Raw genomic sequence first — 12360 nt, 5'->3', positions numbered from 1 at the left:
TTGTTAAATGTAGGTGGGAGCTAGGTCAGGGGGAAGATTTAGTGTTAAGTGGTTAAAAAACTATGTTTGGTAGATGCTCCTCTGTTCAATAATTATTTATATTCAAATAATCATACTCGTGTTATAATTAAATTACGCAGGTTGCATTGATACTTATTACTAAAGTTTACTTAACTATTTAGGTTTTCCATCTTTCTCATGCTAGGGAGGTGTGTGCAAACCTGAACACAAGAACTGCTCTTTTTTGGTTGGATCAAAACTCTCAAAAAGGGTTACTCCAAAGGATACTCTTTGACCTAAATAGTACATATGCATAAAGTAATGAAAACAAGATTAATTAAAGAAATAATTCATTACCAACACTAAATACTAAATAATTTGTGAGATAAAAACTCAGTTTAGTAACTCTATATGCAACCAGATTAACACAAGCAAGATAACATGGTTTATGCATGAAAAATGCAATAATGAAAGCATTATATTAATTCAAATATTAGAGAATACTAGGACTGCCACCATATCGAACGTCTATGCAGCTACACTAAAGTTAAATAAAATATCACCCTGTGTTCACGTCCACTATCCTCTTTTCATCAGGAGGACCACGAGAGTGGCTCGAGCTCCACCAGTCGCAGTGTCTCAGACAGCTCCAAGGCTGTGGCCAAGCCCCGCCGCCTCCAGCAGGCTGCCCCCAGTGACCCGGATCTGCCCCCAGGTGAGTGATGGCCCTGGGACCAGTGAAATGATTCCACCTCCCTGGGCAGGAAGGCACCTCCCTACCACCAGGGTAGGCCCAACCTCTGTGGGGGAGGTTGGGGCCACAGAGTGAGGATAAGATCAGGACTTATTACACTACAGAGAAATTGTGTTTTTCTTTCAACCTCTTGGAATGCCAAACAAGTCATTTAAATCTATTGGCTTGATGTAGTTCAATCCCTGAAGAAGCCGGTGTTACCACTGAGGTAGTACCTGTTTACACTGTGAGAATGCATTTAGGAGGAGCGGTGTAGCACTGCTATTTCAACCGGTGTAAATCAGCCAGAGTGTGGGGGATGTCTCTGTGATAAATCACACAGTGATAGCTCTTATCAACAAGGCCACTTGACTACATGCCTCCTACAGGGCCACGGATTCCTTGCCTGCCTTTTTCAGATGCAAATGCTAAGGCGAAAAAAGTATTGGCAAAAGGGAGAATTAAATATGAATAAATGACTTTAAAACACAAAAAGTAAGGAGAAAGAAAAAGCAACCAAATAATATTTACAGTTCTATAATGTACAGATTCTGATCTTCCTTAAAACGTAAAGGTTGAACAGTGAAGTAATTTAAAGGAAGGTCTGTCCTGGTCGTGAGCTTTAAGGGCTAGGCCACCGTCACAGTTAGGTTCACCCCCAGAGCTCTAGTGTGTGTGACTATATGGACCTACACGCCTGGCTGCCTGTATCAGGGGAGGATCCATTTCCAGGGTGATGTTATGAGATAATGTCTCTCCACAGCTGTTAAAGCAGGGTGCCTTAAATACATCCCCCCAGGTAGGTGTGTGTGTGTGTGTGTGTGTGGGGGGGGTGGATAACAAGTAAGTAACGTAGAAACAACCTGGTATGACTCAGACGGAGGATGTTTGCCTAAGAAGATACAAAAGAATATTAATAATAACAAGACATCATTTATTAATCCCCAGGGGGAAATTACTTTTATCCCTCACATTAAACACACAGGTTGATATACATGAACCATGCCCAAACAAAACCACCAGCAGGATAGGACAGGGAGAGTGAAGATGAGTGACAGTGTGGATGTTTTGTGCCATGAAGGTTTAAAAAGCTCTTGACAGCCTGACTAAAATGCATTATGTATAATATTGCCTTGACCCTTTACATCAGTGGCTCTCAACGGATTTTGAGTGGGTCGCAGAAGTGCGAACAAAAAAAAATGTTGTTGGGCAACAGGGACCAGTGCACCCGTAACGCTGACCTGGGACCCCCCTGTGGCCACCCTCCAAAAAAAAGGTTTATAATACTATGATTTATTGGCTATAGTGCTGGCGTGATAGGCGGGGCTAATGTGACTCAGCATTCTACAACAGTGTCCTCTCCAGAGGCTGTTCGCTTTCTAATTCAGGTAAGATTCAGGACTAGACGCTGAGAGACAAAAAATCACAAAAAACACAGGATATTGTTTCTGAAATGAGAAAGAGGAGGAAACCTCAGCCTGGAATGCAGAGACCCTGAAGTGTAAATACTGATTACTGCTGAAACAGTACTGTAAATGAAAAAGTTACTACTGTAACAATGTTGTTACTGAAACAAAGAAGAGTAACTTAAAGTTACTGAAATAAATACCAACTACTGTATTTTATTGTAGTTCATTTTACCCAATTACTTCATACTGTTATTGTCTTTTTTTAACCCTCATTTATTGTGCACCTCTCATAAAGTAACTGGCCCCCCCCACCCCCCGAAAAATCGGTCTAAAACCGCTACTGCATCCATCGGTACAACTTCAAACAGTAATCAACACGGTATTAATAAGACCCCTGATTTGATGATTGACAGGCGACTCTCATCAGAACGATTCTGTGTCCTGCAGGGATGTCAGAAGTACTCTGATCCAGAGAACACCATCACCCAATATTTTCTGTCATTTTTTTCAAGAATACCAAAAAAGATGTGTAGGCTGCCTGACGTGTTGACCCGCAGAACAATGGGGGCCTTCTACAATTATCCACAATTTAAAGTCATTTAAAGCCTCTCCCCTCTCCCCTCTCTCCTCTCCCCTCTGTGAGGAGCAGCAGCTTCAGCTGTTACTTTGTTGAAGTAACAAAACAATTTATTTATTTTCTTCTCAGAGTGTTCCAGAATGCATAGATTGTCTTCATGTCTGCCTTTTTATTTAATATGACACAAATGTGCCTTTTAAGTTAATCCAAATCAATTTTGATTCTAGAAACATGACATGAAAAAGTGGGTTTTGCCTAACAGGTGACCGTGAACTCCATTAAAAAAAGGCATGATAGGTTGGTGTTGGCTGCGGCTAACAGTCCTGTGTGCATTATGTAAATATTGCTATAATTATGATTTGATTATAATAGTATATAATATACAAGACAATAACAAACTACACACTTTTTTATTTTATAGCATTTCAACTCTCAAACATATTGTAGTTGCTATACAGGCTAGTTGTCAGTGTTGTAGTCAAGTCACCAATTATCTCGAGACCCCACTTTTCGAGTCCAAGTCAGGGTCATCCAAGAAGAGTCCAAGTTGAGAGTGAGTCAAGTCTTCATTGCCTGTGTTCAATCCCGAATCTGAGTGGATATATTTATTTTAATGTAGCTGTTGGTTTGGTTCTTATCAATCAACGTTTGTTATCGTCTCTACATTGCTTTTATCCTTTTATTGTCTACATTGCTTTTATTCTGTCTATTTTATATTCATCTGCCTGTATAGCTGCTGTGAAGCATTTTGGACTGCAATTCTTGTTTGAAAGGTGCTATACAAATATAAAGCTTATTATTAATATTATTATTATTATCAAGGTTGAGTTGAGTTCCAAGACTGCCTTCAAAGAGCTGGTTTACAAATAAAAACTGTCACTGTACATAATGACCCACTTTCATCATTTCAAGTGTATTTAAGTTTATATAGTGGTCCACAGAAACTGAAAAGACATTGACATGGCGCACGGTACGTGAACTTGCCTGATTAACAATTGGTTTGGAATTGCCATTGGAAAAAGACAAGATAAGACCATCCCAGTCTTCCTTCTTCGTCAGCATCTATGTCGACAAACCTCTGTTGCGTCTGCTCCCCTCCCCTTCAAAACAACCAAAAGAAAACACGGCCGACACTAAAAAGCAGCCACCAGCAATTATCCAGTCATTTGGCCCTAAGCTCTCACATGCTGAATGAATTTATCCTCCCTGTTCTCCCTGTGGAGGAAAATGGTGATGTTAATTCATATGCCATGGGGTTGGTAGTCACACAAAGAGCAAACACCAAGTGCTTCCACCTTAGGGGACTCTGTGAGTGATTATGGTTGCTGCTGCTTGTGGGGGACCAGCGGCCAATGTTGGTGAGAACCGCATTTATACGTTTCGGGGATTCATGCAGTGGTCATATTCACTCTGAAGAAAATGTGTTTTGTTTTACAGGAGTTCAAATACATTTATTAGCAGCATTTCTCACTTTGAGTCTAGTTTCAGCCTGCTACCTGCTGGATTAAAGTTATGTTTAAGATCAGCAGTTTGAAAACTGAATGCCCCAAAAATGATTATTTTCATTTACTAAGTAATGTTTTAACATTGTGATCAAATGCTTTCTTCACAAACCAGGTATTTTATTAATACATGGGCTCTGCACCTGCAAGCATCATATTATTGTGCGACTTCTTCCAGACAGTACTCCACTTCTACTTGTTTTTCACAAAACATGAGTTCCTATTTCAAATCCCAACTATTCTCAATTTAATGGATAATAATGCTCAGACCAAATTTAGATTTTATTTGGGTTTGTTAATAAAATCAGTGCCAAGAAAAGCACAGAATGCACGTTATAACAAGGGCTTATTTCAGTGCTCATGATGTGTGTTATATCCATGTGTATGCATGGTTGAGTCAATTCATGCTCCTAAATGTATTAGTTAGATTTCAGTGTGCTTGTGTTGATTTGTGTCTGTCCAAGAGTTGTGCATGCATGCATGGTTGTGTAAGTATGCGTGTGATTGGAGTACATGGAGATTTGCATAGGCTGAAAGGCAAACATACTCCTGAGACAAATCCATGGTCCAGTGCTACTGCTGTCCTGGTACTGGGGCCTTTGCTCAGAAAATAAATACAGCAGCTGTTCTGGTATTACTGGAAAATGCTACTTAAAGATAATATCCCATACTGGTAAAGACTGGAGCTTTCTCTAGCGTGAGCTTTCTCCTGTTCTGGAAACCTGCTGTACCATGCATGGTTTGGTTCTGTGAATCTACAGTTTTACTATAAGAGGCCCCAGAGCTAGTAAAATGACTAAAATAATCAGGTGCTGATAGCTACCATTAATAACACAGCCTTGCAGTGTTTCCATGGTTCCACAAGAAACTGGCCATGGTGGAAGTGAGATCCTAGTCCCACTTTATTTACTTATATTTTTTATTAAATGAATTAGTACAGGGATTTATAGAATGTTGCTACTATATGTATTTGCTCAAATAAAGCTAACTGTCCTAATCCAATTCAGAATAACAAAGAAAGTTGCCCTTACAGTACATATTGTGTGTGAAACATGTCAATCTTTCTCTCGATGGCCTATAATTGGCAAAGCTGATATAGCTACTAATACTTTCCATATACAGGAACAATTATGGGCATGGACAGTATAGTATTTCTTTCCTGTATTGCACAGAGGAGAGCACTTGGCCTGTTCTAAGATCACATAAAGGAGCTGGTTTTTCCAGTCATTTTATGGTTGAACAGTTTTAAGTGGGCTTCTTCCCTGTGGGCCGCAGCACAGGTGCTGGCTGTGTCAATTGTTTACAGAAGTTCTAGCAGCGCGTTGGCTTGCAGAGAGAAGAATTGGGGCCCTGGACTTGGTGCGAGGCGTGAAGAGGTATAGCGAGTGAAAGAGAGTGCAGGAGAGACACTCTGACACGAGTAAATTAGAAACAGAGTGAAGTAACGGGAGGTAAAATGCCTGTTTTATTACCAGACGGCAGGTGTGCACGCACGCATGCACGCACGCACGCACGCACGCACGCACACACGCACACAAGTCAGACATTGCATTTGAGTTTTCTTTATATGATCCCATCCCCTCATGAGAATTGTGTCAGTTGGATTATGCTAATGAATGTAGGGCTGTGTACAAGAAGCAGAACAGTCAACAGATTCATGTAAATATTTTTCACTTAGTTTGGCCTAATTATCCATTCTGTTATGCCCTTGGATCCAAGAACACAAACGTTTGGAAAATAAGGCAAAAGTATTAAAGGTTTACATGTTTAACTTTTAATACTGTGTTTAACAGTACATGGGAGGAATGAATAATGCCATTGGTTAGGAGGATTTATTACTGTATATTTTCATATTTTATGGTTGAAAGTCCCCTGTCTGTAATATTTTAAGTTCTTTCTTACTTGGTTGAGTAATGACCTTAGCATGTATGTTTTCCCTGCAAAGCTTCTGTTTCTGGGCGTCACTGTGGCCATTAGGAGGTACTGGTAACACTGCAGGATGGCTCCCCCAGCTCTGCTGAAACCCAATCTATCGCAGTGCTCTTTCTCTCCTGCTTGTGCTTGGTTGCTACGCCACTTCCCTCACCACAAAACCACAGACCCCAATCTTTCACCCTCTATTTCAATATTCCTGTTTCTTTCCATTCGTACAAAGTTCATAACTCTAGCCCTTGCTCTCCATCACCACAACATGTAAAGGTTCCTGTTTTATTCTCTTTAAATCCTGCAATGTATTACATTTTTGAAGTAAGTGATGAAATAAACGTTCAAACCATCACACTATAAATTGAATGTGTATTGAGTGTTTTCACACTGGAAGCCGACTGGTGTTTTTTTTGTTATCATCATTGGCAGAAATTGTCTTTAATATAGTTTTGTAGTATGTTTGAAGTTAAATATTTGAATTGCAGCTCTGGCAGGGGGAGTATACTCAGAGAGAGTCATTATGGAAATCAAGCTTATTTTAGTTACAGTACATGTCCAAGGCATATACTAAGGCAAAATATATGTCAGGACTTTTGCTTATTTACCATCGACTGATGATAGCAGGAGTCCGAATAGAGCATTGACCTTTAGGGAATGCAGTTCTGGATTTAACTCTTTTATGGTATATTTGCACTAAGTTACCGAGCCCTGATATTAGCTTGTAGATTCAATCTGATATTGCTCGATGTCTTCTTGTGTGCATATGTGTCCTATTTATAATTATGCAGATTAAGATTTTTGTCATGTTTTGCTCATGTGTTCGCAGGTTACGTGCAGAGCCTGATCAGACGTGTTGTGAATAACGTGAATATTGTGGTGAACAACCTGATCCTTAAGTACGTGGAGGATGACATTGTGCTGTCGGTAAACATTACCTCAGCAGAGTGCTACACTGTGGACGACATATGGGAGAGGGCCTTCATGGACATTACTGGTGAGCAATGGCTGCTTACATCTCTTGGATTATCTAGTAAATCCACTGAGACTGGAACCTATATACTACAATAAGTGTTTACGTTTGTTTTTCCAATTAAGGTCATGACTGTTTGTGTAAATGCCTAATGTGAGCTGCTAGAGAAGTCTCATATTCAGACTCCTCAGTCTGATTGGAGAGTGTGCTGCGACTTGCATTTAAAGACACAGGACAGTGACTGATCCTCAGTAGAGGAGTGCTTCGAACATATAACATGGAGGACCACAGACTACACGGACTGAGATAATGTGAAGATTTGTCATGTCGGTGTTTTCTCTGTAAAAAGCCTTAGTGCAAAAATGAATCAGTACTGTTAGTATGCATAATTAACAGGGATCTTTATGTGACACAAGCCTGCATCCTGTGCTTTTTTGTTTATTTAAATTCTTCTAGTCGGTATTTATTGACTGCATAGATACTGTAAGCCTATATCCATTCTCTGCAAAGTGTTTCCATACATTGTTTTGGCATAGTCCATACTCCTTGGTTTTTTAGGTTACTGCCACAGAAATACAATTATTTTAAACTTGAACCATCAACATAACCTTGAAGGAAGAATTATTTCTTTTATAGAGTCACAAAAGCCTATGTCAATAGAGACAGTTTTTTGATCCACTCTGAACACTGTGGGATTCTTGTTAAGGGAGCCCCATTCGAACATTACAGTAAAGCAAGTGGGGGTTACAGAGGTGGTTACTGGCACTGCTCGGACAAAAACAAATTCTGAATCCTGTTATTAGTCTGAATAGAGTCAGTCAGAACACACACACACACACACACACACACACACACACACACACACACACACACACACACACACACACACACACACACACACACACACACACACACTCACTACCTCTTTCAGGCCTGTATTTCATGTATGTTGAATGCAAAAGGTATCTACATTCAATTTCTCTTCTTTTTTATTCATGAAGCTCCAGAGCTGGTCTTAAGGAAAGTGATCAACTTTGCTGACTGTACCATGTGTTTGGACAAGCGGAATGCTAGCGGCAAGATCGACTTTTACCAGGACCCGCTGCTGTACAAATGCTCCTTCAGAACCCGTCTTCATTTTACCTACGAAAACATCAATTCCAAGATCCCCTCCGTCATCAAAGTAAGGAACTTGAACATTTGGCAATACTTTGTTAAGATTGAGAGTGTATTCTTTAGGTTAAACTGATGTCATTTGAGTTATGTCAAGGGGCACTTTAATACGTTTGCTTCCCTAAAGAAGAATACACTGTCTTATCTTTGCCAATTTATTAATTGATTGTTTAATAACATATTGTGTAATTGAAAACACCCATGACGCTTTCGGGATGACACGACTGATGTCAAGAATCCATCTCAAGTTAGCAACATTTCAAAACAAAGCTTTTATTTAGAAATAAAGTTCTATTTAATTCCTACTAACCCCCATAGGCAGTGCTAAACTCTGTTATCCATCTTGTGCAGGTCGTGTATTTAATATCAACAAAGTCATGTGACCTGGGTTGAAGTAGGGTAGCCCCGCCTTGTGTCTCACTCTTTGGAGGCCTGATTTCTTAAAGGCGCCCACCGGCGAAACCCCCCTCTAGCTGTCAAGGTTCCCTCATGGGACCTGCCTATGGTGCTGGAAGCCCTCCTTCCCCCACCATTTGAACCCCTGGAGCAGGCAGGGCTTAAATGGCTTCCGGTAAAGGTTGCTTTTATTTTAGCGATGGAATCAGCCCAGCGTGTGAGTGAGCTTCACTTGTCAGTGAGTGAAACATACGCTGGTACTCGGACCTAACCCATCTTTTTTACCAAAGAGGTTGCCTTCTGGCCACTTAAATCAGACCATAGAGCTAGCAGCTTAAAACTCCTCAGGCTTTGAAATATTACATACAAGCAACTTCAAGCTTTTGCCACTCTGATGTTTGTCTGCTACGGGGCCCTAAAGAAGGGCACACACTGTCCTAACAGAAACTTTCTAGGTGGATTGTTCAGGTAATTGAGGAGGCATACAGATGAGAGGTTTGCCTTTGCCTCTTAATATGTACATCGGTTGCACATATTAAAATCATGTCTACTTAAAACTATTCCATTATGTTAAACACACACAATTATTTTATGTCAAATGAACATGACCATGTTCATTTGAATATTTCCTTTAATGTTAGGTATATTCATTTACCCTATGTTTAACCAACATGACTTTTTAATGTTTATTTTAGCCATTTAATATAACTTTTTTCATATTTCTTAACATGACTGAGACTTATAGAATGTACCTCCGTCAAGATTAAAACGGTTCTACATGATTGGTTGATGTATAGATGGAAAGATGAATAGGTTGTGTCTCATATATGAACTGAATATTTGTAAATTGAACAACCCCACTTTCCCCTTGTTTTCAGTGTACTGGATTCCTCGTGACTATGTTGGTAATAGTCCTCCAGTGTTAAGCACTGCCTCTGGCACGCAGTAGGAATGAAATAGAACGATAGTTACGCATGTCACTACGGTTATATGAATTCTGGACGACCGCCAGAGTTCTCTGTCACTTCTCTGATGGTGATGTGGGCTGCCCTACGTCACCCCAGGTCACATATGACTTTGTTTATATTGAATACTCGATCTGCGCATGCGTGAGATGGATAACATCGAGCGTTATCACTGCCTCTGGGGGTCATCCAGTATCACAGAACCGTTCTTCTCTGCGCTCTAACTAATCATCACAGGCTGTAGAACCATGACAGAAAAGGTCATCTTATTATTTTGATGATGCATTTGAACTAAAATAAATGTTTAACTATCCAACATTATAAATCTAAATATAGATCCAACACATTTACTTGCATTCATAATGTGTGGTTGATCATATAACTTGAACCAGAGCAGATATTACCTCCACACCAACATCATCTAAACATATAATTGAACAAATCTAATTTCACCATTGTGTCTTCTGCTTTTCTTCTCTATGTATCCTCAGATCCACACAATGGTTGAGAGCTTGAAACTATCCATTACTGATCAGCAGTTGCCCATGTTTATCCGCATTTTGGAGCTGATAATTGCCCTCTACTACGGGGAAATTGGAGGACACAAAGAAGGGGAAGGAGAAGAGGGAAATGCTCATGTCAGAGAGGCTGGCACAATTTTACCGGGTGAGTCATTCCGGGTGAGAGGTTGTTGTGTTAGTTTTTTTATTTGTATTTGTTGCTAAAAAAAAGTCTGGCTTGATTTATTTGATCTTGAATATTTTCAAAACAAGCATAGTTTCTTTAAAACACCTTCTATTCAGAAATGTTATGTCTGTGAATCAAACCAGGGCACTTAAAAAGCGAAGGCTCCCTAACTTATCAGCTTGAAGGTTGCCCTAAAACTTCTGTCTTCGTCAGTACAATTTCCCAAATCAGGACCATCAGTTGCTAGAACTTGCATATATTAGTATCCGTTTTATTTATTTCTTCACCGATAAAATATTAGAATAAGGCAGTACTGTTTTTATAGCTGAGGGCCCTTCTTGTTGCAAAAATAACCATTATTATGTTTTAGAATAATGTACTTGGACATGGTGTACTGAGGTCTCACATCGATGTAGCATGTCTGTCAGTGCAGTTTCTGCAGCAGTCATTTCTCTCAGAGAAAATGTAGTTGCAAGATCTGAAGTAGTTAATGAGCCATCAGACCATGCAAAACGCTTTGATGCTTTTTCCTGAGACAGCATGTTCATCCTATGATGCCCTGCATGGTGCCTTGCTCTGTTCAGGGGCCATGTCTGTCCATATGCTGCTGTTGTTCCTAAACGGGACATTTAACATCACTTTGACCGTGGTGTGCGCTCCTCCTGCATTTTCCACAAACAAAAGTTGGGGCGTGTAACCCAACACAGACTGTTGTTGTCAGGCCTGATCCCCTCCATGTGGATAGAGAGGGCAGGGTGAAGGGAAGACACGAGCAGCTACATTAGGAGGTACTGGTAACACATCTATGTGTTTTTGATTGGAGAACTAGTTGGAAAATCACACTTCCCACATCCAGGAGCTGAGCAAAACCTTTAAATGCAGCCAGTTGTCTTGCATACACACACAATCAAACACATGCACTTTTAATAGCTGCAGCCACCCCCTTAAAAACCCCACTTCCTTCCCTAAACACCCATCTCATCTCTCCCCAAATGCTCACCCTTATTTCAGCCAAATAAAACAGGATCAAGTCCCAGGTCCCACTGGGCTAAATCCGCCTCTGTAGCACCAGGAGCAAATGATGGTACAGGGGAAGTGGTAGGCAGAGAGGAGGCCGGCCCCCCAACACAATACATCTATTGGCTCGCTCCCTACTGCTGGCCTGGAACTTTTACTGCAAGTTGGCGCAGCTTCCCGTTCAGTGTCCAATGCCAGATGTAAGAGTCGCTGTCATGCTACTGCTATGCGGAGCCTCTGAGAATGAATTAGTATCCCATCACAAAAATATACAAGTGAGGACCAGCTCTTGGAACCTGAGCAGCCCAGATCTTGTTTTGCTGGATCCAATTGACAGCGTGAAGAAGCTGGAGGACAGGGCGTGTATTTGTTGGGAGGTGTTTGGGCTTCTGCAGAAATATATGTTTTCAGCGTTTTAATTTCAGATTAAACTGATTTATTTTTAATAATAGCAGTTACAGCTCAAATGCTTTTGCACTTGCATAAACAGGCATTTGAATATGTAGTGTGTTCTTCTTAACCATTACAGACTTTGATAAGTAAGGAAAATTCCGGTATGTTGACCCTTATAGTGACCGACTTGGCCTCCCAGCATATTCAGTTTTAGTGGGTTGTGGTCTGTAGGAAACAATCATTGTCACATGATTGCTGGAACATGATCCCAGTTTTGTACATAGTACTTCATCACATTCATCTGATTTCCCATAGGCTGCCTGTGGTGAGCGGTGTAATCTTGCTCTAATTCCCTCAGTACTTGTGTTTTTCTTCTTTTTTTTATTACTCATACTTACTCTTGAAGTTTTTACTATTGTTCTTTTTCAATGTGAATGTGTTTTTTGCCAATTAACAGCGGAACATCCTTTATGATGTATTTTTTGCCCATCAATGACTGTGACTGCCTGATGTTTCTGATGATTCTTATTCTGTAAAAAAGCCAATTTCTCATTAATGGAACGTCTTAATAGGTGAACGGTGAATTTGTTGTGTTTGTCCAATAGTATATGT

At 40.3% G+C, this 12360-nt stretch overlaps 1 protein-coding gene across 6 annotated transcripts in view; it reads left to right on the top strand.

Moving 5' to 3' along the window:
• LOC134861661 (intermembrane lipid transfer protein VPS13B-like) overlaps nt 1-12360 on the top strand; it is a 325581-nt gene that overhangs the window by 26155 nt on the left and 287066 nt on the right. For all 6 annotated transcript variants that reach the window (XM_063879045.1, XM_063879048.1, XM_063879049.1 and 3 more), the window contains exons 4-7: nt 598-715; nt 6974-7141; nt 8119-8300; nt 10143-10317. In XM_063879045.1, coding sequence (XP_063735115.1) covers nt 598-715; nt 6974-7141; nt 8119-8300; nt 10143-10317 — 643 coding nt within the window. The remainder of the gene's footprint in view (nt 1-597; nt 716-6973; nt 7142-8118; nt 8301-10142; nt 10318-12360) is intronic.

This window comes from Eleginops maclovinus, chromosome 3 (genome assembly GCF_036324505.1).
Source record: "Eleginops maclovinus isolate JMC-PN-2008 ecotype Puerto Natales chromosome 3, JC_Emac_rtc_rv5, whole genome shotgun sequence".
In the NCBI taxonomy this organism is placed as follows: domain Eukaryota; kingdom Metazoa; phylum Chordata; class Actinopteri; order Perciformes; family Eleginopidae; genus Eleginops; species Eleginops maclovinus.
This window is presented reverse-complemented; position numbering and strand designations above follow the sequence as displayed.